We start from the raw sequence: 27989 nt of genomic DNA, 5'->3' as shown, positions 1-27989 counted from the left end.
TGAGGACGGAAGGCTGGGGGAGGCAGCCAGGCCTTGGAAGGAAGGGTAGGAAGGCCTGGCTTCATCTGCAGAATAGGGAACATTTATGAATCCCCATGGCTTGTGGCATGATGGGGTGGGGTCGCTGATGCAAACACAGTGCCCAGCATCCAGCCTGGCAAAGAGCAGCAGTAGGAGTGGTGATGATGGTGGCCATGATCTGGCAATGGTTAACACACATAACACTTAACACACGTCAGGAAGCATGATGGGCGCTTAATGTGTATTATCCACACAGTGACCCCTCCGGGAGTCCTGTGGTTAAACCCAAGTGGTAGGTTTTGTGCTTATCATTACTGTTACAGGTTCATAGTAGTAGAATGACTTGACCAGTCACTCAACCAAACTATGACCCTGCATCAACCTTACGCATGGTCAGGGCCAGGGGCCAAGGTTCTGCTCTGAGCCACCCGGCCTGGGGGCTGAGACTGGCTCAGAAGCCATCCTGTCTCCCCTGCCCACCCTCCCCCAGCTCCAGTCTCTTACTTTCAAAGAATAGCACTCCTGAATCAGGTTGCCCAGTCCTGCTGCCCCGGCGGGGCCCCAGAGGCTGGCCATCTCCACGGCGCCAGGTGACTATCGGGGGCGGGCGGCCCAAGGCCCGGCACGCCAGGAGGGCACTCCTCCCCAGCTCCACAGTGACATCCCGGGGCAGCTCCGTCAGCTGGGGAGCATCTGCAGGGAGATGACCAGTCAGCCATGCCTGGTGGCTGAACCCACCATCCCCCCCAGGCGATGGTCCCCACCGTGCGCCACCGGCATCCCCTCCAGTTGCTGGGAGTTTCCATTTCTCCCAGCTTCACCCTCCTGAACCTGGGGCTGACTCATATCCAGGGCTCCAGGGCCAACCTGAGCTTGGCAGGGTCTAGCCCTGGAGAACTCTCGGGGATGAGGCAGAGGGAGCAGCCTTTGGCGGGATGATGCTGCCGCCACGCCTCATCCCCCTGCATGGGGTCACGGGGGCCTCACTGTGCCTCGCCATGCAGGGGGGCAACAGGTCTGCTCCAGGCAGCCGCATCTCCCGGGAAGCCCACCTCCGAGGGGCAGCAAGTCAAGCTCCAGCTCTCCCCACTACCCCGGAGACCCTACCCTCTCTCATCCTCCTCCTGGGCCAAGAGGAGCTTCCTCTTGCAAGTGCCCTAAAACTTGGGCAACCATTTCCTGATGCCCAAAAAGCCAAATCCGTGGAGAGATTAATGGTCATCTTTACTCTCTCCTCTACATGTCTGTTCATTAATATTTCTGTAACGAGTGTTTACAACCCCACCACAAAATGAAAACATGCTTCCTCTAAATTCGGTGACCTTACACTTGATGGTCCAAATGGGACACCGGAGCATGGAAAGGGCCATCTTAATCATGGCACCAGGACAACAGTTCTCAACGAGGACTGCCTTGCTCACGGGAGTCAAACAAAATTCCAGTAATACACAAGAATATACTTCCCCCGCTTCTTGCTCCCCACACCCCAAACCTCACGCCCATCCCCAGGGTCACCACTGTTAACAGTCTGTAGTGTTTCTTCTAAGCTTTTTTTCTAAGCATTATCTTATATCTATAATCAGGAGAAAATAAGTTATTTCTCCAAACAGAAATCCATGATCTTTCCTGCTCTTCAGCCAGCCAGGAGTTGGTCCAATTCCAGATGGGTCCAGGCCCTGTCCCCAAAGCTCATGGGCACTGTCTTCAGGTCCCTGTCCCCAGAACCATGACCAGGAAGGTCCACCAGCCTTTTTTTAACCCCTGGCATCCAACACCCTGGAAAATCCTCCATCTCTTTGTTCTGCCCGCCTCCCTCCAGAAACCTCCCCCATCCATCCAAATCATGACATCAAATTTCCCTCCTGGCCTGGGGATTAGGGATGTTCCAAGGAGATATAAACACAACTTGGAAAATCACTGCAAGGACCCAGCAGTCTTGGACACAGCCTCAGACACCACCCGCACGCCTCTCTTTCTTGTTGGGGCTTGGCAGCTGCCAGAAAGAATCCCAGAATCCCAGAAAGCCTCAGACAGGATCACTGCTCCTGCAGAGCCCTGGCCCGGGAGGCATGACTGCAACATCCTCCCTTGCTGGGCAGAGTTGAGGCTCAGCTCCAGGGCCAGATACCCCCAGAGCCTGCCTTTGCCCACTCCATCTAGCCAGATCTGCTTCGTGACCCCTCCCTCCTTAGCCACCAAGCAGCGCAGCTTCATCTCCAGACTCTGGGACATTACAAAGCACACTCTCTTCTCCAGGCTCCTCTCAGACTTGAACTTCCCACAAGAAAGGGGTAGCCGACTTTTAATAGCAAATAATACATACAGAAGGTAGCATTTGGGATGCCTACTAAAGACAGGTGATGGTGCTGGTGCTTTTTGAAACACAATTTCATCAATGGCCCCATTAAACTCAAGAAGTGGATGTTATGACAACCCCATTTTACAGATGAGGAAACTGAAGGTCAGAGAGAGGAAGGAGGCTGTCCAAGGGCACAGCTCAAACTCAATGGTAGAGGTGGGCTCAGAGTTAGGTCTGGCTGCTGCTAAGGCCCAGGCTCTCACCACCACACCCCTGTGTCCCTCGGTGTCCTGGAAGCAGTCCCTTGGTCTCTGTTTCAGCCAGAGCTGCACCCACCTTTTCTGCCTTCTCTTTGGGGTGAAAACTAAAGCAGCCAAATCCCAGACTCAGATCCCATCCGGAAAACACTGACTCAGCCTCTGGCATAGCCATACCCCCGCCCCCTCCCTCACTGAAGACCCCAAATCAGGCAGGACCCCAGAATCCTCTATGTCAGACCTGAAGGCCCACTGGTCCCCTCATTTGCAGGGAGGAAACTGAGGCCAGAGGCAGGTCCAGCCCAGAGTCCTGCAGCATGTCAGAGAGGGCTGGGCTCCCAACCTAGTGTGCTTCCCAGAGCCTCATCAGAAGTTCAGCCCCCTGTTCTTTTAGGTCCCCTCCCCACAGACTCCAGGTGACCCCTGCAGTAACCCAGGGAGGGGCTGTAAACTGGCTCCACAGGCCCTGTGTTCAGAGGGAATGCCAGGATGCCTGTGACTGGGGGTCCACAGCCCCCTCCTGGGAATGCCAGGGTCCCTGTGACTGGTCTCCACAGTCCCCTCCTGGGAAGGCTCCTAAAATTGGGACCGGAGCTGCAGCCCCACAGCCAGGGCTGTGGGAGGACTCTTGTGGGGCTCTTTCGCCTTAAAAAAATATTAACAATTCTATTTTACGACCACATTAACATAAAGGTAGACACAATCCAGGCTAGATTCATTTTCATTTATTTGCCGTTATCCATTGTTTCCTTCCGATTTTATTCTTTTCCCTTTTTCCTTCTGATTTTAAAAGAAATTAAAATCAGAGCATTGTCCTGGGGCCCTAGAACTATCACAGGCCCTGGTCCACGCCTGCTGTGCCTGATGGAAAAGCCACCCAGACGCTGGCCACACCTGTCATAGGCAGGAGCCGAAATGAGGCAACAGAAGAATGAGCATCCTCTCTTCCTCAATGAGAATCCAGCAGGTACAGATAACTTAGCTCTGAGCAGGCTGTTCCCCGGGAACAGAAAGGGTGCTGAGCTTGGGGAGGATGCACCTGTTTGGACCCCAGTCACCAGCCACGGGATGAATCACGCTGCCTCCTTGGCCCTGGGGTGGCCAGCGTGTTGAGTATTTATTCCATTCAAATGCTGAACGAAGCCCATTCTCCCGTTAAATCTCTCATGGACCCTATGAGTAAAGCTCTATTACTGTCACCCCTTTGCACAGCTGGCAAAAGGAAGAAGGCTCAGGGAGGTAAATAACTCGGCAAAATAAGTAGTAGAGCCCGGCTCTGGATCAGGGACTGCAGTGTGCCAGGTGCCAGGCCCAGAGGTGACACAAAGGTGCCCTGCAGGTGGGTCCCCTAACACAGGCACTTGCCACCCTCCTTCCCTAACACCACCAGGAAGCCAGTTCCCAGCCCAACAGCAGGCGTTGGGCACAGCGCCTGGCCGTCCTCTGCCCTGGAAGGCTCTGCGGGCTTGGCGAGGAAGGCTGGGCCACAGCTGCCACCCAGATGGGCAGGAAATTCGATTTCCCACCACTGCTGCCAGACCAGCACTCCCCAGACACACAGGTGGCTGGGCCACTGTCCACCCCTTCCGTGACCTAAAGCCGAAGGCCACCCATGGCCAAGTGGGCCAAGGAACCAGCCTCTGGGATGCCAGCTGTCTCCTCCTCCTCCGACATTGGGAATCCACCCTAAGGTCAATCGCTGACAGGTGAAGGCACAGGACCAGCAGGCATGTCAGCCTGGGCCCCAAAGAAATAAGGCACTGCTGAAAAGAAATCAGACATGGAGCAAAGGGTGATTCCCCTAACAGTGCCAAGTGTAGCCAAGACTGGAGCCCCCTCTCTGCTCACCCAGAACCTACTATTAACAATGACAACGACCTTGATCAGAATCCACCAGGCCCCAGGCCTTCCTTACCTCACACTCATACAGCCTCCCAGAGACATTTTGCACACCAGGAAGCCGAGGCTCAAGTGGGGAAGCAACGTCCTCTCTAATCCTGCTGTGAGCGTCAGGATGAAGTCCAGGAGCTAAAGGCCCAGATGGACCCTGGGTTCGGATCTCAGCTCTGCCACTCACCAGCTGTGTGGCCTATGGGCAAGTCACTTAACTTCTCTGTGTCTTGTGTTCCCCGTGTATACAGGAGACAATGACAGAACCCACCTCAAAGAGCTGTCGTGAGGTTTACACATTCGCACATGAAACATGCTTAGAGCTGGCCCTGGGACATAGCAAATTTCATAGAAATCTTGGCTTAGATGTTTATTATTATCAGACTCTGAGCCGACAGCTTTCCACACCCACCCCTCCCCACCCAAGAGCGAGCCACACAGTGCAGTCTCCACAGGGAAAATCTGAGCACATCACCCTCCGCCCTAACAACTCCCACCACCTCCACAGGATGACAAAAGCCCAAACTGTGCCGGGCTCCTGAGGCTGAGCATGACCCACAGCCTCCCCACAGACTCCAGGTGACCCTTGCAGTAACCCAGGGAGGGGCTGTAAACTGGCTCCACAGGGTCGCCCCTGGGCACCCTTGCCCCCTGCTCTGTCTCACTCCCTGGCTCCCTTCTCTTGCCATGGGGAGATCTGCACATGCTGTTCCCTTTGCCTGGAACACTGTTCCCCGGTTCATCACCTGACTGATGGCTTCTGGGATCACCTCAGACGTCACCTCCTCCAGGAAGCCTTCCCAGACCCCAGTGTTGGCTGGGGCACCAGCAGCTCCCCATGAACACCACTTGCAAATGCTCGCTACTCTGAGTATTCCACTTGTCTGTCTGCCTCTCACCCTGACACCAAGAGTAACATGAAAGCAGATGCCGAGTCTCACCCACCATCGTGTGGGTGGTAGTGGCCACCCAGTGACTTCGTGTGGGAGGCACAAGTGAGAGATAGAACAAACAAGTGGGGGCTCAGGGGCCCCCAAGCCTGGGAGGACCCAACCCCAACATGCACCATTGTCCTCAGGGCCAGAGCCCCCTACTCCCAGGGCCTGCTCCACCCAGGGCTGCCCACCACCCTTGGGGAGCCCCTTGGCCAGCCTGACCAGCCTCGACAAGCACATTCTTGGGTCTCCGTGCTTCCCCAGAGCTCCCAACACCTGGCCTTCCCACCGTGGCCACAGCAAACCCCTCAGAGCCCAGTTCGTCCTGACCTAGCATGCCGAGGAGCTGTGGCCACAACATCGAGCCATTCCCAGGGTCCAGGGCGCAGGCCTGGGGTTCAGATGTCACGACAGTCACGGCCGAGGCCGTGGGCCAGCCACAGAAGAACCCGGACTCCCCATCTGTACAAAGGGGCTAATCACCCATCTGTTTGTTAAGCACCTGAGAGGGGCCAAACCTGTGCTAAGCGCTATATGCCTGATTTCACTGCCCCTCACAGCAGCCCCCCGGCATGATCAGCCCCATTTTACAGACAGAGAAACTGAGGGTCAGTGACTCAACCAGAGCACATAGATGGTAAGTGATGGAGACAAGGCAAGAACTCAGGTCTCAGGGATGACAGTGGCCGAGCTTGAACCAAATAGTCTCTGTGGTAGGCAGCCTCCAAGGTGGCCCCAGGGCCCCCTGCCTCCTGGTACACACACACTTGAGTAGCCCCTCCCACCCACCATGTACCAGGGTTGGTCTGTGTGACCTGCAGAATATAGGAGAAGGGACTATATGTCACTTCCAAGACTGGCTGCTTATGGAGACTGCAACTCCCTTGTTAGATTTTCTCTCACTCTTTCCCTCCCTCTCTCTTCTTTCTCTCTCTCTCTCTCTCTCTCTCTCTCTCAGCTCCCTTGCTCATGGGAACCATGTCTGGAGAAGCTTCTAGAAAAGCCCACATGGAGAATGAACAGAGGCGTCCTGCCAACAGCCACACGAGTGAATCCAGACTGGCTCCTCCAGCCCCAGTCAAGCCTTCAGATGACACAGCCTTAGCTAAAGCATTAAGCACAATCCCATCGGAGCCCCCGAGCCACAGCCACCCAGCCAAGCCACTCCCCACCCCTGACCCTCCAGAACTGGAAGCTAATAAATGCTTGCTGTTCAAATCACAAAGTTTGGGGGCCATTTGTCATACAGTAAGAGGCACCGTGTCCCTGGTCTCACGTGCTCCAGAGCCACATGATACAGATTCCACGCTGGCTTTCTACACGGTAGAGTGCCCACCTCCCTGCTCAGAGGCAGGGCCAGGGGGGTAGGGTTGCAGGTGGGGACAGGTATACACTTACGTCCAACCTCCAGCCGGATTTCTGCAGAGGCTTCGCCCATCTCATTGACAGCTCGGCAGGTGTAGATGCCAGCATCCCTCTCCCGAGCTGCTGGGATCCGCAGCGTCCCGGAGCTGGAGCCCTCAGGGGCCAGAATCATTTCAAGACCCCCTGGGCCAAAGATGGGAAAGTATCAGGTAGGTGCCCACAGTGGCCATGGACTGATGGACCTTCCTGACCCTCGGGCTCCCATAACTGCCCTGGGCTGAGGTCTGGGAGGTGCTGGGTGGGGGGAACGTTCCTCCCCAAAAACGTTCCTCCCCTGTTATTAAATGGGGATGGAGTTTCAGTTTTGTGTGAGGAATAGAGCTCTGGAAACGGACGCTGGTAACGGCTGTAGAACAACATAATGTACTTAATACTACCGAATTGTATCCCTAAAAAAGGGTAAAGATGTAAAGTTTGTTATTTGTATTTTTTACCAATTAAAAATAAAAATTTTAAGTCTCCCTGCTGGGGGCTTTCCCTGAGCCCCTCTGTTGAGCAGGAGTGAGGCCTAGACTGTCCCCCTACATCCAACAGGCTCAGCACCACAGACTCCTTGTCTGGGCCTCCCTGCTGGCCCCCCATCCTCTGTCCCAGCCCCAGCCTGAGGTCTGGATCAGCTTGGGGGGAGTGTAAGGTCACCCTGGGATCAGCACACCCCAGTCACGACTGCCTCTTTGAGGCCTCATCCCGAAACCCACCCCGAGGCCTCCCTCATTTCTACTACCTGTTGTCTACACCCAGGTTTCCGATTCCGACCTATTTTGTAAATTTTAGTTTAATTTTTAATCTGTTATTGTTTTTATTGTGGTAAGATGTACATAACACAAAACTTTGCCATTTTAAGCACTTTGAGTGTCCAGTTCAAAGACATTACACACGTTCACATTATTGTGCAACCATCCCCTCCATCCGTCTCCAGAATTTTCTCATCTTTCCAAACTCAAACTCTGTCCCCGATGAACAGACTCCCCAGTCCCTCTGCCCACAGCCACTGGCACCCACTGTTTTCCTGTCTGTCCCTACACCTCTCCCTCTTCTAGGTCCCTCACATGAGTGGAATCATAGAATATTTGTCCTTCCGTGTCTGGTTCATCTCATCCCACATCACATCCCCCAGGCTCATCCATGCTGGTCTCAGAATTTCATCCCTTGTTTTCAAGTGAAAACAATTTTTCAGTTGTGGGGAAAAAAAAATAAAAAACAGAACAAAATTTACCATCTTAACCACTTCTAAGAGTACGGTTCAGGGGTGTTAACTCTATCAACCTCCTCATTAATTCTTGCCCAATTTTTTTAAAAGATTTTATTTATTTATTCACGAGAGACACAGAGAGAAACAGAGACACAGGCAGAGGGAGAAGCAGGCTCCATGCAAGGAGCCTGATGTGGGACTCGATCCCAGGACCCCAGGATCACACCCTGAGCTGAAGGCAGATGCTTAACTGCTGAGCCACCCAGGCATCCCTACAATTTGAATTCCACTTCTTTTCCAGTCTGAATAATATTCCAATGAGAGAGGCCCTTTTATAAAGGGGCCCTGGGGCGGGCTTTTGGCTGGGGCAGGAGAGACATGAGCACTCAGGAGTCCCGAGCCCTCTGCCATCCAGCGGTGGCCTTGCACAAAATGCTCACACTCTGAGCTGCATCTGTGTCAAAGTCAAGGTGGGCTCTGACAAGGTGACAGATAGGTGCCACGAGAGGTAGAGTGTGTCCAGGTAGCAACACACCTGAGTAGCTGACCCTTGAGACGGAGCTAGTGTTCTGCTCCTGGCAAGACGGGAGCAGCCATGAACTCAAGAGAGCCTCAGAACAACCCTGGTACTATAAGGTCCCTGTTCCTCAGCTAAGCATATCACTGTCACTGTTACTAAAAATACCAACCCGGGGGGGCCCGGAGGGCTCAGTCAGGGAAACGTCTGCCTTCGGCTTAGGTCATGATCCCAGGGTCCTGGGATCAAGTCCAGTATTGGGCTCTCTGCTCAGTGGGGAGCCTGCTTCTCCCTCTCCTTCTGCTCTTCACCCCACTCATTCTCTCTCTCTCTCTAATAAATAAAATCTTAAACACACACACACACACACACACACACACACAAAGCCCACTCTGTGCACCAGGCTTGTTCAAACATTTTACTTATGTGACCTCATTTCATCCTCACACAGCTAACCTATCTGATGGTCCTCGTGTCCCAGATAAGGAAGCAGGCTCAGCGATGCCAGGTCACCTGCCCGCTGTCACCCAGGGGGGAGCCCGAATTTACACTTGCGCCTACTCTAAATCCTGCTCCTCACCGCTGAGCCGTGTGGATGCTGGGCCAGGGGACGGGGTGCTGCTAGAACAGGCCAGCCCTCCCAGATACCCCATTCGCAGTGCCCCTCCTCTCATGACTGTTCTGGAAAACTGAGTCTCCAGGTGGGGGGACCCAGAGGGGACAGCTTCCCAGGCCCCTTCCCCACCTGACGTACCTCGATACCAGATGACCCGGGGCAAGGGCACCCCAGACACCTCACACAGCAGCACGGCCTCCTCCCCGACGGCGGCCAACACCACGGCATTTACAGAGGAGGCTGTGGGTGGATCTGCGTGGGAAGAACAGATGGGGGACTTGGGACTCACAGACTCCCTAGGGCAACACTGCAGCTTTTCACAGTGCGGGGTGTGGGGAGGGCGAGGACAGAGAAGGAACTGCAACCCCTGCCTCCTCCCCATCCCCCTAATCGGCAGGAACCAGAAAGATGGAGCCACTGTTGGTTTCTTAGAAGCTTCTGACCCAGGGCCTCAAATGAAAGCCAGTCACTCCTAGAATCAACCCATCCCAGTGCCCACGGTTTCTCATTACATTTATCATAAAAGCCAAAACCCTACAAGGTCCTAAATAAAATACCCTCCAGGGGCTGCCCATCCTTCCCCCATCCCTGCCCCCCGACTACCCCCCATTCTCCCCACACCAGTCTTCTTGCAGCCTCCTGAGCACTCCAGACTCCTTCTGACCTCAGGGCCTTTGACTCACTGGGTCCCTCTGGCTGGAGCACTTTCGCATTCCCATCTCTGGCAAGCATCCCCTCCTCACGGAAGCCTTGGCTGGTCCTGTGTGTAGCCGTGTCTCCCTCATCCCCACCTGCATGTCACCCTGCCCTATGCTCTCAGAGGACCCTCTGAAAGTACCACTGTTTGCCTGTTTGTTTTGTGCCTCCTCATTAGACTATAAGCTTCACCTGGGCAGGGACCCTGTGTCACGGCTGTACCCCTGAGTGCCTGGCACATAGTAGATGCTCAACAAGCATTTGTGGATGGGAAGGAGGGAGAGAGAGAGAGAAAGAGAAAGAGAAGAGAAGAGGCTCTTCTGAGATGCCCGGGGCCCAAGTACCTGTATAGTAGAGGGTGACGGTCTCCTCGTCTGTGCCGACCTCATTAACAGCCTGGCAGCTGTAATTCCCAGCATCCTCTGGGGCCACACCCTGAATGATCAGGGTTCCCTGGGCATCCACATGAATTCTGGAGTCATGCCAAAAAACAACACATTGAGCAGCAAGGGGCTGGTCAGGTCAGGTCACATGAGGACTACCTCAGTCATCATCAATAACAAATTAATTAATGACATCACTAGTGACCACCATTTTATATGGACCGCCTGCCCTGTGCCTGGCTGTGTGCTCAGAACTTTACATAGATCGTCCTTTTTAATTCATGAGGCTCAGAGAAGTAACGCGATTTGCCCAAGGTCACACAGCCCGAGTGGCAAAAACAGGTCTGTTGGATTCTAGTATAACTCCTGACTCCTGAGCTCCTACAAGGTACCGTTATATTTCCAAAGTGATCTTGCTCCTGAGTTTCAAATGATCCCAGGAAGAAGGCAAGGCAAATACTACCCTCTCCCTGCTCCGCACCACCCCCACTCCATTTACAGGTAAAAAGATGGAGGCCCAGAGGCGTACCCCCAGGAGTCCTTGTTCACCCAGTCCTTCTGCCCCCACCCCCAGAGCCCCTTGTCCTGGGCCCCTTACCTGCTATCCTCTTGCAGAGCATGACCCTCATGGTTCCAGGAGATGTGGGGTGTGGGGTACCCAGAGGCCGAGCAGCTCACTCTCACCTCCATTCCCTGGGAGAAGTGCTGGGACTGGGTGTGGATGCTGACCTGTGGGGCCTCTGCAGTATCAAGAGGGGACAGGTGGGAAAGAGCCTGTCGGAGCAGCCATGCTGTCCCAGGAGCCCAGCTCCAGCCTCCTCTCCAACCCCAAAGTCACAGATGGGCCAGATGCGGGAAGCAAAGGTGGCCCCAAAGGGCCTGAATCCCTAGGAGTGGCTTTCCTGAGAACTGGGGCTGACCAGGCACAAGGTGGATTTCCCAATGCCTCTGGGAGAGCCTCAAGCTCCCTGGGATTTTGCTCTGGGCTCAGCATCTTGGGGAGGCTTAGGCAGATAGGCAGATGCCAGGGCTGGGGACAACTGTCATCTCCAGTGGCCCTGGGTGGACCCTAAGGCCTGCCTGAGTATTGGCCCCAAACTCAGGTTCAATTCACAGTATAATAGGCTAGTCAGACTCAAACAGACCCCACTAGCCAACTCATCTAGAAAAGGTAAGCAGGCCCCTCCCATATCAGTGGCAGACATAACTAATGGACATGGCAGGGCCTAGATAGGGCCTCAGAATCCTTCTCAACACACTCTAGGCAACCAACCAAGAGTTGCTGGCGGAAGAGAGAACAGTTGTCCCAACATGCTCACTTTGACATTTGGGGAAATAGCCCAGAGAGAAGGATCTGTCTAAATCCTGGGTGGACCCAAGGCAACACCCAGGTCCTGAAAATCCCAGATGGATGCTCTTTCCACAGCCTTCTCTGTGCCCCCGCCCCCAAAATCTGGTCACTGCCACCCATCCCCTGCCAAGCACATTGTGGTATCTGGACTTCCAGAAGTTTCCCGGATTCCATCCCTGCCCTACATATAGGGGGTAGGGCCAACGGAGGTGCTCCACGACATGGGAAATACAGGACACAGTGAAACCGGCTTGGCCTATAGCACTAGAAATTTAGGCCAAATATCAGGGTGAACTTTCCAACAGTGAGAAACACTAAACCTATGCTAGGAGGCTATAGAGTCCTCTTTCTCTGAACATTCAGAAGACACTGACAGGACAAAGGCTGCCTGCCAGACGTGATGCCTGGGCAGAGGCGCGGATGGGCAGGCTCCGGGGATCAGCGCTAGGGACTGGGTTAAATTGGAAGGACAGCCAGCAGTGAAGGCAGAGCCTCACCTTGCACCAGGAGCCAGATGGACGCCCTCGTGACCCCATTGGCATTGCTGGCCATGCACTGGTACCGCCCACCGTCACTGGGGGTGATGCGGCTGACCTCCAGGGACAGGTCGGCTAGCTGGGTGACTCTGCCTGTTGAGGCCGCCAGGACTCGCCAGTCCCGGATCCACGTCAGGTTGTAGGGGACCGCACTCAGGACCTGGCAGGACAGGATGGCGGTCTCCCCCGGGGACACGGTGATGTTGGGGGCGGGGATGAGCTGCGGCGGGGGGTCTGAAGGGACAAAATAGAAGAGTGATGCAGAGGGGTTGACACAGGCGGGGGGTTCCTGCCACCAGAGGCCCGCCCTGTAATGGACACTTTAGGACCCGGTGGCCAGCAGAGCAGTGAAGAACATCTGCTCACCATCCTGGGATGGTGCACCCTTAGGGAGGGCCCGTTCCCCTCAATTCTCCGTTGGCATCGCACACCCGGCGAGGGCTGCGTGGTGTGTGCGTGCTTTTCACACGACAGCCAAGTGCGATATGTAACAAGATCTACACCACTCTTCTCACCCCGTCAGCCAGTAATTCCACCCTGGGGGACAGAGCCTTGGAAGTCACCCTTAGGGGGGGAAACAGTAATGAGTCCAGAGTTATTCTCTGTGCAAATAGCAGGGATACAACACAGCCAAAACATAGCACTGAGGCCACTGCCCCCAGAGCAGGCAAGAGCTAAGAAAAACACTGTTGTGATAGGAAAAAGGCATAAGTGACACGATCAGAGACCATCTACAGGGATGTGGGCCTGAGAACTGGCAAGGAAGAAGCTGGATCCACGCTGGCCCACACGTGCCAGTGACCTGATGTCCCAAAGAGCATGTGAGCTTCACAGCCCCGAAAACTGATATTGTAGAAACCAGCCAGAAATACTATTCTGGGGCAAATGAGAAAGTCTGACTACAGCCAAACTAAATAGCATTAAGGTATTACTGTTCATTTTATTAGGCGTGATCATAAAAATCTTTATTATATGGGAAAATCTACTTTCTAAAAAGAGAGAGAGAGATAAATCCTGAAACATCAGGATGCCTACAACTTAGTCTAAAATAGTTTAGCCAGAGAACGAGAAAGCAAATATGGCAAAATTTTAGTGATTAATAATTTTTATAGACTGGGTGTGCACATTTCCTTATACTGCTCTCTTTTTCTATCCTTATCACTTCTAAAAAGGAAAAACATGGGGCGCCTGGGTGGCTCAGTTAGTTAAGCAGCCAACTCTTGATCTCGGCTCAGGTTGTGATCTCAGGGTGGTGAGATCAAGCCCCACATGGGGCATCTGCTTGGAATTCTGTCTCTCTCTCTCTCCTTCTGTCCCTCCCATCCCCCAAATAAATAAATAATTTTTAAAAAAATTTAATAAAAAAAACAAAAAAAAGTGGGGATCCCTGGGTGGCTCTTGCCCTGGTTTAGCATCTGCTTTTGGCCCAGGGCGTGATCCTGGAGTCCCGGGATCAAGTCCCGCATCGGGCTCCCTGCATGGAGCCTGCTTCTCCCTCTGCCTGTGTCTCTGCCAGTCTCTCTTTCTCTCTCTCTCTCTCTCTGTCTATCATGAATAAATAAATAAAATCTTTTAAAAAATTGGGTTTTTCTTTAAAAAAAAAAAAGTAAAAATTCATCCATTCCATAGAAGCATGTTCACAGACACATTATACTGTTAGATGATAAAAAGCCAGGTTGTCATATGTGTCCGTATGTATAATACTAAGGTCGTCTCTAGAGTAAGGCTACAGGTTATCTGGGTCTTCTTTTGCCTGTCTGTACTCCCCTAACCTTCCTGCAAGGAGCACGGTGAGTGTGTGTGAGATTAGAGGCTGCAGACTGGCTAGTATTTCCATGTTTCTAGGGCTCCGTTTCTTCTTTTCAAGACAGTTTAGATTTCTGAGTTAAAAAACAGAACCGGGGCGCCTGGGTGGCTCAGTTGGTTAAGTATCTGTCTTCAGTTCAGGTCACGATCCCAGGATCCTGGGATCAAGTCCCACATCGGGCTCCCTGCTCAGCGGGAAGCCTGTTTCTCTCTCTCCCTCTGCTGCTCCCCCTGCTTGTTCTCTCTCTCTCTCTCTCTGTCAATTAAATAGATAAAATCTTTAAAAATAAATAAACAGAGCCTATTTCATTTTGAGACTGTCTGTGGCATCTTCAATCTTCTTGAGCTGGATGGTGCCATCCTGGCAGGGACCAGGAAGCATTAAGGGTGGGGGGACTTCCATATGGATGGTGGCCCAGAAAGGGCCTAGCGGACAAGAGCATGACCCTAGCTGGGCTTCTCCACCTTCCTCCATCTAAGATCCACAGGACATTCCTGGGTGATGGCCCAAATGGGGCGCCAGGAGGCAGGTGGCAGTGTGGGCAGTGGACTCTGGGTGATGGACAGTCCTCAGCAGCTGGCTGGCAGGCTCCCCCACAGATGGAGACACCCGGGGAGGGAAAAATCATGAAGGGGGTAGGGAGGGTATACAAGGACGGGCCCGAAAGGACAGACCTGTGACAACAATCTGGGCCTTTGCTCGTCCGGTCCCAGCCCTGCTGACTGCCGTGCACTCATACACCCCCTCCTCGGTCTTGGAGGCCCGTGGAATCTCCCAGCTGCTGTTTCCCGATACTCTGCAAATACAGAACAGCTGAAAGCACGCAATCCCACTGACCTCAGCCAGGGTCCCCCAGCCTCGTCCAGCCCCTAAACCTGGTCCAGAGGGGACAAATCCTCTTGGAGACTTGGTAAGAAGAGTCAGCCAGCTCTATGTGACTTTGAGCAAGTCCCTTTCCGTCACTGAGCCCTTGACTTTCATCCAGGAGGGGGAGGGCCTCAGAGAGTCCTTCCTGCCCTGACACCATAGAGCTGGGCCCTGCATGGACTGAGTGTTTCAGAAGCTAAGGAGGACCACAGCAGCAGTGGGAGCTTTGCAGACCACACTCCCCCATCCCGGGCCATGCAGCAAGGTGCCCAGGGGAACAATATGACCAAGACCATGGTCCTTCTCCTGCCACCCATTCCCCTCAGACCCCCAGGGCTGGGAATACTTTGTGGCCAGCATCCACTCACTGAAAGTGCCTCTCCTCGCCCAGTCTGGCTCCATTCCGCCGCAGCTGTAGCCGGAAGGGAAGGGTGCTGTGCACAGAGCAGGAGACCAGCAGGGGCTGGTGCAGGTAGCCATGGATCCTAGGGGGCATGCTGACCAGGGGTGCACCTGCAGGCAGGGCCCAGCAGTAAGGACCCCTTCCTGTAGCCCCCACAGCCTGCCCTTGTCAGTGATGCAGAGACTGCAGGGCTGAGCCAGGGGGCCAGGATTCCATCCCTGGCCCTGCCATTTGGTGGTCACCAAGAACAGGTTGCTTTACCCCTGTAAACTCAGTTTCCACCTCTATAAAATGGGCCTAATCCTGGCACTGACGTCACCAGGCCGTCTGGGGAGTTGGTGAGAGGCAGGGCATGGGAAGTACTTGGCACATGCACATGGCATGGCAAGCTCCCTTGGGATGAGCTCCTGTATTTCCTGTGGTTTGCAGGAAGACCAGCCAAGACGGACCAGTCTGCGCCACCACCTTCTCCACTGCCCAGGACGTGGAAGTCAGAACAGTCCTGACATCTGATGAAATGCTCCCCAGACTGGGCTCTCCAGGCTTCCAGGCCTCTCATCTGCCTGGACAGTCAGTTTCACCCAAGGATGTTGGAAGAAAGCCTTTCTTTAAAAAATAAGCAAAGCTAGAGCATGGCTGTGAACGCAAAGTTCACACGCATTTTTAAGATAAGACACTTCAATGAAATCTCAGTTTGTGATGAGCCCCGCGGGGGCCCTGTGAGACAACCCCCCACACCTCTCCCTGCTCCTGGGGTGAGACATTCTCTCTCCTTGGCTATTGGAACCACTTCAGGGGGAAGGTCTGAGAACTCCCCCGCAGGGTCAATGCTGTTGGGGCCTCGCTGAGGGATGGCGGGCGTATGCTCAGCTCTCGTCCTGCCCTCCCCGCTTCCCCCCATCCCCACCAGAGATGCTCCGTGGGTGAGACAATACCAGACGTCCTCCGAGCCCAGAGCTGGGGGCGGGAGGGCGGTGGGTGACATCATGCTGCAGGCTCCCTGCCACATCCCAGGGGAGAGGGATGTCGGACCATCCAGCCACGTCCTCAGCTGTGTGCAAAGCAGCCACCACTCACCCACACACCCTGGAAGCCTCTGTGAGGCCGGCTCGGGCTCCATTTTCCATGAGTTCAATGGGCCCAGGGACCCGAGGCCCAGCCCTGCCACCCGCCATGTCTCCAAACCCAGAGCCCCTGCTCTCGGCCAGACTCCCAGCTTCCCAGACCTAGAAGATGGGGAAGGAAACAAAACCCCAAACCACCTCCCTTCTCCCAGCCTCACCAACACACACACACACACACACACACACACACACACACACTTTTTAATCTAGAGCTGAGATGAAGAACACAAGCCTGAGCTAAACCCCAAACCCTTGGATTCATCTGAAAGAACAGGAGAGAGAGAGAAACAGAGGCTGTTACTGCCTCTGCTGAAATTCTTTTCTGAAAATTCCTTCTCGAGGTTATAAAAGCCAAGGGAAGAGGGGCCCAGGGACCATAGCAGAGGAGTGGAGGCCGGAGGCTGAGAGAAGGGGTCCCCAGTGCCCCCACCCTGCCCTACTTGGGTTCTCAAAGTCCTCCACCTCACTGTGGGCACCTGAGTGCACTCCCTGCATCCCTGCTTGAAGTAGACAGGAGTCTGCCCCTTGTTCCCTTGTCAAGAGATCCCCAGCAAAGAAGATGTGGTGTCAGGGACATCCACCTCTGTGAGCTCCCCCCAGGCCACTACCTTGAGAAAGGGGGGACTGAGTAGGAGAATGGAACAAAGCCCAACAAGGAGGCTGCTGGCTGGTAAACTCAGATATCCCTGGCCAGGACCAGAGGCAGACCTGGAGAGCCAAAAACTCAGCCCTGTGCTCTGGGAGCTTCTGACCTGGACGTGAGACCCAAGGAGACGAGCAGAAGCCACACATAATGAAAGACAGGACCACAAAATGACCTGTGCCCACAATGGCATAAGAATAACAGCAGCAGCCACATGTGAGGGCCCTGGCCCACAACACACCCATCCTGGGCACAGCCTCAGGGCACCCAAGAGATGTCTTGTTATGTGTATTAGCTGATGGAACTCTCAGGGCAACCCTGTGAATTAGGCAGCCTCAGCTTCTTCATTTCTAAAATGGGGACACACCTCAGAAATATAAGCACTCAGTGAGCTAATGTGTGGCAGGTGCTTGGCTCAGGACTGTCCCATGAGAGGCGCTCAAAATGGTGAGTAGGTTAGTATTACCACGATTATGATTATTATTATGGAAGAGCATACCCATACTCACTGCCCTGTCCCACCCCACCACCACCACCGCCGCCACCGCTGTGCCTACAGTGTCTAGCACCATGACTGGCACAAAATGAATGCTAGATGGGTATCTGGATGGATGCATGCATGCACGAGGGGGTAAGTGGACATATATTTGGATGGATGGATGCATGGACAAGTGATGGATGGTGGATGGATGAATAGACTGATGAATGGATGGATGTTTGGATCCATGAGTGGGTGAATGGACAGATGGATGGGTGAGTGGATGCGTGGATGCATGGGTGGAGGGACAGATGGATGGCTTTGTACTAAATCCTTGACCTGATTGCCACATCTGAAGCATATCAGTATTTAGCAACATGCATTGCAGAGCTTGCTGCTCATCAAAGTTTAATGAACATTTCCTAATCTCATCCAATCAGAAAAGGTTTCCAGGAAGAACTGGGTCTCCCAGTGAGCCAGGTTGCTGGGAGTGGTAAGAGCCAATCACTTGCCTGGGGCCACCCCGCTGTAGGAAACTCCAGAGACACGGAGAAGGGGATTCCCCTCGTGGTCTTTGCCCTTCACCTTGAGGTAGAAGCGCTCCTGGGGGGCGTGGAAAGGCGGTCCGCCCCACAGCTGATAGGTGGATCCATTGGAGAGGGGTTGCGTGGGCAAATTCAGGAGGGACCGTCCTGAGCTGTGTGAAAGCTCCACTGAGTCTAGGTGGCCGGGTGCCTGCAGGCCCGTGGAATTGATCACCAGGGAGATGGGCACCCCTGCAGAGAGAAGGGTTAGGAAGAAGTTCCGGGCGTCTGCCCAGGCTCCCTGAACCTCCCCAAACAAGAAGAGACCCTCAGGCCACAGTCAGGACCCCAGGCTGCTTGGCCCTCCTACCTCCAGGCTCCCTCACCTTCTTGTCCCTGTGCCAACTACTGCTGGGGATGGAGAGACAGAGGGGGCCTGCTACTGTCCGTGGTCCTGAAACGCCACTGTCCATCCAAACTATGGCTTCCCACGGCCACATCACCGCCCATCTCCGGCCTGGGCTCTCGGGGAGTAGACCTCGGAGAGGGCATTTCTCTCCACTCCACCCATCCCCTATTAACTCTGGGGTTGGTGTCATCAGGCAGGCTCTGGGACCAGCCTAGGTGAGGCACATGCTAGTCTGGGAACTCTGACTCCTGCCTATCCTCTCTCCTCTGTTCAGCTTCCCATTGATCTTCTTTTCTGTCTTATTAAAAATGGGCTTTTCGCATTAGTCCAGAAAATAGAGAACTAGAGTCGGGTTTCATAATTCCCCTAGTTGATTTGGGAACATGGTTAAGGTCTTTCCTTTTTCAAACAATTATTTTTTTGTCTTAGAGATCATAAACCAGGGAACTGAGGGTGTGGTTGGTATGATCCATCAAAGGCATTACATTTTTTTTTGAAGAAACATGGAACAATATGGAAAGGGCATATAAAAATCTGGAAGTCCAGATTCCTTTGAAAAAGATGTGTGTCAGGGCTGGACCCCATCCTCATGTTGCAACAATCAGCAAAGGGCACACTCCCCCTGGTGGGGCAACCACTCCAGTTAACCACAGCCTCCCCCACTCTCTGATGCCCCTGCACTGAAGCCAAGTGCCAACTGCTGTTTGCTGTTTTTCTCTCCCCTTTTTAAAAAACTGTCTCAGACCCACATCTTTTTCAAAAGAAGAAACCAAAGAAGATCCCACATAGCTTCCCTTCCCCCTCTTCCACTGAGGACTGGCCCTAGGGACTCCCCAGTTGTCAAGCACTGCCTTTAGGATTATTTTCTCTCCTGGCTCTAGAAGAGGAACAAAGTTTCCCTGCCTCACTCCCTTCCCGCTACTGGGAAAAACAAGCACTAAATAAGCAAGCAGCCCCTTTTCACTTTGAAGATGTTACTGCTAGTCCTGGCACAGAACTGAGGGCTGACAAGGATGCCAAATGTTAGACAAAATACATGCTTGAAAGCTCTAAGAATCTGGTATTTACCATTTTGGTCACCGGTCACTAGTCCAGAGTTAGCCTGAGCTGGTCTAGTTCCCTGCCCATCTCCCTTCTGAGCTGGTCCCAGCAAAATCCTCTGAATGGCCCCATGGTGAGGGATCATACTTCCCAAACTATAAATTGGGACCCCTGATCTGGCCACCAGATGGTATTTTCTGGCATGGAACTCTGGCAACCTGGGCCAAAAGCCCCTGCCTGCTCTGGAGCCCAACCTTCTCCAGATGGAACCATGATGGGGCACACAGGCAACCCCAGATCCCAGTGGGCAGCTTCTAACCAGAAAACTGGCCTTGTACCTCCAACTCCAACATCCCCCTAGGCTCCCAAACCCCACCAGCCTCTGCAGGGCCCATTCTAGCCACACACTCATAGCCTGACCCCCAAGGTTCCCCCACCTCCCAAAAGCAAGCCCCTCCTCTCCAGAAAGCAGCTCTGCATCACCCCCGGGGTCAGGAGCACTGTACCTTGCAGGGGCCACTCAATGGTGTGATTGAGGTCCAGAGAAGGCTGGGTGGAGAAACCGGCGCGGAAGTCGATGTTGCTGACACCTGTGATCCTCACTGAATGGCGACCACTGCTATAGACCTAGCATGGGCCCAAACCCACATCACCAGGGTGCCCGACTCCAGCACCTCAGCTCCAGGGCAGAAGGTGGCCTCCCTGCCCAGCCCCCAGTGCCAGCAGCTGGAATCTCCCACCCTTGCAGGCACGCAGGCAACTACCCTGCTCCCCGGGGGCCCAGCACTAGGCTCCCCAAATGCAGTAGAAGAGGCCCCAGGTATGACACTGCCCTGACTGGGACTCTTGAAGCTGCTGTGCCTTTCCAGCTGCCCCCCCAACACCCATGGTCTCATCTGCCTCCTGCATGTTTAATCCCTGCCTTGCCTTCCCCACTGGCATGAGAACTCTTGGCTCAAAAATGCTGACACTGAAGTGTAGGGGCCCATGTTGCCCTTTCGCCTGTAGCATCTACACCAGCCGAGGGCCTGGCACCTAGCAGGTGCTCTTCAAATGTCTGCCCCACCAGCAGGACCTCACACCCTTCCAAGGCAGCAGCCTGCCCCATCCCAGGACACTCTGCCAGGAGCCCAGCTTACCCCCAGTCCCTGACCCCAGCACCTTGCAGATTAGAGCAGAACCCCCACCCTGTGCCAGGCCTGTCCCTCTAAGCCATCCTTCCCTCAAGGTCTCCCTTGCTTCTTTTGTTCATTCTTCACAGGATGGGTTTCTGAACCTCAAGCCAGATTAGTCATCCACATCTGGAGACTCAAGCTGTTTCTCCAACTCCTTCTTAGAAGTTGCCTGATTAGGGATGCCTAGGTAGCTCAGTGGTTGAGCATCTGCCTTTGGCTCAGGGTCCTGGGATCAAGTCACATCAGGCTTCTTAGGGGGAGCCTGCTTCCCCCTCTGCCTGTGTCTCTGCCTCTCTCTGTGTGTCTCTCATGAATAAATATATTTTTTAAATTCCCTAATTAACCCCAAATCACTCTACTTCCTCTCACTGGTGGAAGGCAGGATAGTCCTCCTCTGTTCCTGACCCTTTGAGTCTATTGATATGTCCACATCACCATCCAGGCTCCAGCCCTCAGCTTCCCAGGGCCCAGGCTCCCCAGGACAGGCAGGAAGGAGACAGGGTCTCTACCTGGTGAAACCGATCCCCCTCCCTGGGAACCAGAGCCTCCTACCTTGATGGACCACAGGCCGGGATGCTCAGGCTTAAAGGCGACAACCTTGGCAGAGTCAGGGATGTTGAGGAGCACGTTGAGGCCCTCGTCCTTCTGGAGGATCCTCCCTGTGGAGCCCCCAAGGATTTCTTAGTCCCCAATCCTTTCCTGGCCATGAGAGAGGCCCTACCCTGTCCCCAGGAACCTACAATCCTCCAAATACCAGCCTCGGGCTTCCCAGAGGAAGTGGCCAGAGGCCTTTGGTGGTGCTCGGCCCTTCACATTCTTCTGCACGCCACCCTTGCCCAGCTCCCGGTGTGGGCTGTACCTGGGGACTCATGACATCCTCAGGGCACTATGAGGCCGGGTGACTGGGTCCTAATCACACTGACCCCAGGTGAGAACCACCTAAGTCACTCCACCCTAGTTTCCCATCTCAGTGGCATGCCTCTAATTCTTGCTCCGACTGACCTGCTAGGCCCAGTAGGGATTTGCTGAGAGAATATGGGGAAGACTCCATAGGAGCCTCGTGTCCCAGGGACGGTCGTTACCTTAATTCCCCTCGCTTGGCTGCTAACAAGCCTCCCTGCTTCCTCACTCGCCATGAGCACCCTCTCTGCCCTGCACTTGGCATTCCCCGCCTTGCTCCTAGAGCTTTATGTCCAAACCCCCTGCCACCCTGGGGCCTCTCTCGTTGTCCTGTCCTCAACTCCCAGCTCAGCCCCGGGGTCAAAGAAGAGGCCAGTCCTCAGATGCACATACCCAGTGGGTCTCGGACTTCGATCTGGGGACCCGGGCCACTCAGGGAGATGGTGACTTCCTTCAGGCTGGGGTCCAAGGGGATCCTCCACGTGTGCTCGCCCTCCTCCTTGTGGTCCGTGGACAGCAGGTGCACCTTGGAAGTCTGGACTGCTGATTCTACCCACTTCAGCACCTGGGAGGCAGATGTGAGGAGCTGATGGCAGCAGGTGCCTGTGGTCTTGCTTATAACTGACCCTCTGGAGGCAGATCCGTAATAGGTTGCCAGCAGAATCCAGTCCCCCCACCCTCCCCTGGGTTTTAGGCAGCATATAGGCTTTCAGGTCACCTAAGGCCACCCCACTCCCACGGGCCCTACACCATGGCCAATTCACACACCATGACCTTCCTGACCTGTGGGCTGGGAGCTTTGACACCTGAACTGAGGCAGCTGGGAGGGAAGGGCCAATTTCTATGGCACCTGTTACTTCCTCCAGGAAGCCTTCTAGAAGCCTGCTACACACAGATGAAACCTGGAGATCTGGAATGTCCCCCCAGAACAGTATCATTCACCCTCATCCCTGTGGGCCCTCAGACCACACTGCTGCCAGGGTGCCAAGCTCTCTTAGCAGGACCGAGAGGGTCCACTGCAAAGATAGAATCTCTTCCTGATCTGTTTCCCCTGCCTTTGGCTCAGGTGGTGATCTCAGGGTTCAGGGATTGATGTCAGGTTCCCTGCTTGGGGGGCGGGGTAGTCTCCTTCTCCCTCTCCCTCTCCCTCTCCCCCTGCTCTCTCTCTCTCTCTCTCTCTCATCCCCTCTGGTCTGGGACCCCCATGACGGCAGAGACCCCCTCCTGTGCCCTGAGCCCAGTGGCTGGCACAGAGAGGGTGTTCAGGAAGCATTTGTTCACTGTGTGTGTTCCTGCAGGGCCATCAGATTCACCTGACAGACACTTCACTCAGTTCCACCCCCAATTCCCCCTTGTACCAGCCATGCCTCCCAGTCTCCAGTAAGAAGAGCAGGAAAGAGGACAAGGAGGGGGCTCCTTCCAGGCCAAGTTACTTTAAGGCTTTCACAGAATGCTTCTCGAACAAAACAAAATGAAACACGAACCTCGCTGTACAGCAAATCAGCACCGTAACCACAGAGAGAAAAGAAGAGTGCTTAGTGAGTTGAACACCCAGGCTTTCAACTATACTTTCCCAGTGGAAGGCACTCTGCGTGCGGACAGAAAGAACTGCAAAGAAATTCTTCCTTGGTAGCTTTGAGTTGGCACAAAGGATCATGCTTGTGAAACTGTTTTATGTGTCTTGCAGGATAAAGCAAAGAAGTAAAGATGTTAATGCTTGCTGAACCAAGATTTGTTCTTACAGCCAAGTGTAAGGGAGAGTTGCAAGTATTTTATTTATATACAAATTCATTCCAAATGAATTTATAACCCAGTGGTTTCTGAATACCATTCCCCACTAGGACGGTTTGGGGAAATGGCTGGTTCCAGGTCCGGAGCAGGCGATTTACAAGATAAGCCTGAGACAACTAGCAATTCCATAAAGCAAGGAAGTTCTCAAAGATGAATGGGACATAGCAAAAGGACACAGGGACCAGGCTGAGGGAGCTCCCATGAACTAAATCTGGGGAAGCCAGAGCCCCCAAAGAACAATGACCTTAACTGAAATGTAATCATAGAATCTGTGTGCCTGGGTGGCTCAGTGGTTGAGCATCTGCCTTTGGCTCAGGTCATGATCCCAGGGTCAGGCAAGGGAGCCTGCTTGTCCCTCTGCCTATGTCTCTGCCTCTCTGTGTCTCTCATGAATAAAATATTTGAAAAAAAAAAAAAGAATCCGAGTGCCCATAATAATACTCAAAAAAGAAAAGCAAAATTCAAAATGATAAAACCTTACTTGCCACCCATGAAGGCAACTTCTTCATTAAAGAGAAAGATTTAAGTATGGTCCCTGCCTTTTCAATAGGTGTGTGTGTGTGTGTGTGCGCGCTTCAAAAAAACCAAGTCATCCTTTTTGGGGACCAAGAGCTCTTCTTCATGGAAGAAAGCCCACTAGTAAATATGAAAGAGATGATGCAATTAGGAGATCATTTTGCAACCCCCATTGAAATCACTGTTTCAGAGAAGCATCCCCCACAGATGCCACAACCATTAGATGAAAGTGGATGGGGCACTGGATGTCCAGGTAGAGCCGCAGCATTACCCCCATGGACCACTTAAGCCATAAAGGGAAAAACGTGGCCCTACAACGCAGAGAGCTGGCTGTCACCACCCTAAGCCAGGAACCAAATCTATCGTCAGGAATAGCAGCACAATTAGACGTGACTTAGTCCTGGTGTGATGCAACAGAAAAGACACACAGCACCAACCATAATATATTTCTGCCCCAAACACTGGCCTCCATTAATCAGTCCCTTAGAGCTAACTGCCAGGTTAGGGGAAATACATGGGGGAAAGAAGCAAATCAATGACACCATAAAGAAACAATCAGATGAATCCAGAACCCAAGACATTGTACAATTAATGCCTCTTCAATAAGTTAGTGGCAGAGAAAAAAGTGTAGAAGGCTCCAGATGTAAGAGGACTTAACAGACATAACAACCAAATGAAATGCACAGCCCCTGATTAAATCCTGATTTGACAAAAACTATTACGAAAGACATATTGAGGACAATTAGGGAAATTTGAATATGAACTTGGCGTTGGATGTTAACAGTGAAGTACTCTTCATTTTATTTGAGGATATTGTGGATTATGTCCAAGATCATATTTTTTAAAAAATTCACACTGAATTATTTATGGATAAGACAGAATGGGAGAAATAAACCAGATGGGGGAAAGTAACTGCTGAGTCTAGTTGGGACATAGGTTCTTCTTACCTTTCTTTAACATCTTTCACAGTAATATTTTTAAGGAAAAGTCCCCATGACTTTAACGTATACCCCCTTAACAACCACAGAGGGGTCCTGTGGCTGGCCAATCCCAATCATCTGGAAGCAGCCTCCTGGAAACCCATCTGATAAAATTCGAAGCTGCATTCAGCCCCAGTGAGGAAAACGTTCTGTGATTGATGAGTAATGTCTGCCACGGATACAGGATTAGAAAGTAGCGTCTCGCGTGCTGCATATTGGCCATCCTCGCTCTGAATCATAGTCCTACCGTGCGATCCTCCACGAAAGAGAACAGGAAAAGACAGGAATTGAAAGAACTGCCCAAGATTTAAAAAGTGACCGGGTTTTGTTCAGCCCAAGCTGGAAGGTTGGTGCCTAGATTTGATGGCTAGATTTCAGTTACCACAGGGTAAGAATCCTGTATTCTGAAAACTCACTTGTTTCTATGCTTGGAGCTACTGCTTTCTTCTCTTTTTTGCCTAGCTTTCTAAGTAACGTTTCTCTCGAAAACATTCTTCCTGCACACGGGGGCTGGCTGGGGGAAGCAGCAGCCAAGGCTCCCAGCTGGAGAGGCAGACAGAAGCTGGCGAGGTGAGGCAGCCGCCCCCACAGCAAAGCCACAGCTCCATGGTCACTGTCCTCTTCGCCCCAGGGCCAGGCCTCATCAGGGGTCATGAGGAAATCACAACTGGGTAAAGCTGCTGGGAGGCAGTGGCAGCACCAGCTGACAATGACGCAGAGAAATCATACCCACTGTTGTGTTGCAACTGTCATTACAGACTTGTCCTAATATGTTCCGACAGGGGGACGATGCCCAGGAGTGCAGGCTACTGAACCACAGAGAAGGCTCAGGCACAGCACAATGCCAGTGACCCCACAAGGAGGCTGCGTGCCCATGGGGTCTGCCCCGGAAGCACATCACTGCCCGGGGGGTTGGGGGGGAGCTGGGGGTGCTGACAGTCTTGTCCACAGCAAGGCCAGACCTCCTATAGGTCCAGGCCTGCAGATAAGGCTTCCCAGACCCTACAATACCCTCAGGGCTTGGAGCGGAATGTAGGGAACCTTCTGAGCAGAGAGCCTTCATCAGGCAAGCTCAGTGTTTACTTGGCGGAAACAATGGCTTCCAGATGTTAGCGGGACTGGGGGCCTGCGAGCCAGCGCTGCAAAGGGGCTCATCGCTCTGTCACCGATAGGGAAGGAATGAAAGAATCTGGCGCTGCTACCCTGGCCAGATGGCTGCCGCTCGGCCGGTCACGGCAGATAAATCATCCCCCGAGGCTCCTCCCCGGACACTTGACAGCCAGGGCGGCCGAGGATGCGGAGAGGAGAGGCCAGGGGGCCCATAGGGCCTCAGAGCAGAAAGTAGGGGCCAGATTGTGGGGCCTGGATCAGGATGCTCGGCGGGCAGTGATGAAGAGAGAACACCACCCCAGCTGGCTGGAGCCACTGGGCACTCAGATTCTGAGAACCCGTCAGGAGAGAGTCCCTACTCTTCAGGGGGCTTCACTGGAGCCAGGCATGGGTTCTGGGCTACCACCAAAGCAAGGGGCTAGAGTTACAGCCATTAGGAAGTCTTACCAACGGCTTCCTGGTGCCTACCGGTTACCTCGGCTCACTAGGCAGGGGCTCTCTTGACCCCACTGTGCACAGGAGGAAGCAGAGGCCCAGAGAAGTCAAGTGCCATGTTCAAGGTCACGCTGCAGGCAGGTGGCAGGGCTGGGGTCCGAAGGTGGCATGGGGCCCTAACCCTCTACCACGATACCTCCTTCCTGGAAGCGTCCAGGATGACTTTATCTCCAGGACCAGTGCCTCCTGATCCGTTAATTAGAACCACCTGGGCAGCCCTCCCTGCCTCCCCCACCCCCACTTACTGTCTAGAAAGGTGCTTCATCTTTCTCCTAGTTGATGTGCAGAATCCAGGCAATTTGGCACATTTGTATGGGTTGGTGCTAGACGGGGAAGGGTCCGGGCTCCCAGAACAGACCTCCCGGGATCAGGGACGGCTGCAGAATGAGGGGGTTTGCCCAGCAATTCCAGCCCACTCTGCTGGGAACAGCAACAGTCCCTTGAGTTGTGTCTAAGCCAGACAGGGAGGGGGTGGGGAGACATGATGCTGTGCTTGGGCACGGGGGTCAGGTCTTAGACCTAGCTAAGCCTAGGCTCCCTCCCAAGGGGCCATGGTGCCTCCCTCCCCCGTCCATTGAAGGATGGCAAAAACTCCAAATTGCCCCCACCAAGAGGAGGGGAGCCTCACCTTGCTTTCATTACCCTGGAAACCCAAAGGGCCAAGGCCACAACTGGAAAAAAGTGAAAGCTCAAAAGCCCTGAGACCTAACCTAGATAGATTCCGTCTCTGTGCCCAGCACCTGAGACGGCACCAGCCAGCAGCAGGTGCGCAGTGAGCGGGACTTGAAGGGAAGAGGGAACATAGAATATGTCGCTCCTACCACACCGGACACACTTGGACTGTAAAAGGACTTAACTACACGTGCACGGTTTGGGGACTTTGGCAACTTCTAAGGAGTCATTTTCTCAGCTGGAGCCCCCTGGCTTGGGCAAAGGCACTATTCCTTCTCCTGGGGGGTGGGGAGGGGGGTGGGGATGACCACAGCCCCGAGGGCCCCGGCCACTTTCTCAGGCTTGCTGAATGTCTGGGAACATCTGGAATGACACAGCTCTGTGTCCAGGAAGGAGAAGGATCCAGGCCCTTACCCAGAGGCAGCCAATCCTGGCCACCGGAGGTCCCATTGAGTCCAACACATATTGCCAGGTCAGGCTCCCATAGCAGAAGGCTGGGCACCACGGCCAGGAGCCAGTGGATTCACTCCACTTTCCTGCCTCAAGAGAGAGAACCAGTGGGGGGGGGGGGGGAGCCCAGCCCCACACTTGGGCAAACCGTCCTCCAATAACCTGCCCAGCTGTCCTGATGTCTGATTTGTCCCCGACACAGACCCAGCTCCTGCCCAAATAGGTCTCCCCCAGAACAAGGACCAGGGCCATCGCTCCACTCTGAAATGCGTCCCACACTCACTTGGGTGGCCCAGAGCCAGAGTAGGCTGACATGCCAAAAAAATAAAGTCTAATGTGTCTCAGAGAACCATAAACGCCATTTGTCAATGGGGAGTTAAGGCACGCTAATCTAAACACGGCCCTGGAGACCATTTTCTTCAGTGCATAAATATACAACACAAAATCAAACTCTCTCCTGGAGGCTACAGCAGGGCTGGCTGGAGC

The 27989-nt window shown here is 53.7% G+C and overlaps 1 protein-coding gene across 8 annotated transcripts in view; it reads right to left on the bottom strand.

Annotated features, from left to right (window-relative positions):
- Positions 1–27989, bottom strand: part of HMCN2 (hemicentin 2) — a 147134-nt gene that overhangs the window by 98154 nt on the left and 20991 nt on the right. For all 8 annotated transcript variants that reach the window (XM_077851058.1, XM_077851061.1, XM_077851064.1 and 5 more), the window contains exons 5-16: positions 21883–22054; positions 21142–21248; positions 19921–20041; positions 17953–18216; positions 15161–15305; positions 14600–14721; positions 12080–12352; positions 10830–10971; positions 10193–10320; positions 9291–9404; positions 6801–6950; positions 526–714 (exon numbers count right to left, since the gene is read on the bottom strand). In XM_077851058.1, the coding sequence (XP_077707184.1) occupies positions 526–714; positions 6801–6950; positions 9291–9404; positions 10193–10320; positions 10830–10971; positions 12080–12352; positions 14600–14721; positions 15161–15305; positions 17953–18216; positions 19921–20041; positions 21142–21248; positions 21883–22054 (1927 nt within the window). The remainder of the gene's footprint in view (positions 1–525; positions 715–6800; positions 6951–9290; positions 9405–10192; positions 10321–10829; positions 10972–12079; positions 12353–14599; positions 14722–15160; positions 15306–17952; positions 18217–19920; positions 20042–21141; positions 21249–21882; positions 22055–27989) is intronic.

This window comes from Canis aureus, chromosome 16 (genome assembly GCF_053574225.1).
Source record: "Canis aureus isolate CA01 chromosome 16, VMU_Caureus_v.1.0, whole genome shotgun sequence".
Lineage (NCBI taxonomy): Eukaryota > Metazoa > Chordata > Mammalia > Carnivora > Canidae > Canis > Canis aureus.
Note: the sequence above shows the minus strand (reverse complement) of the source record. Positions and strands in the feature narration are given on the sequence as shown.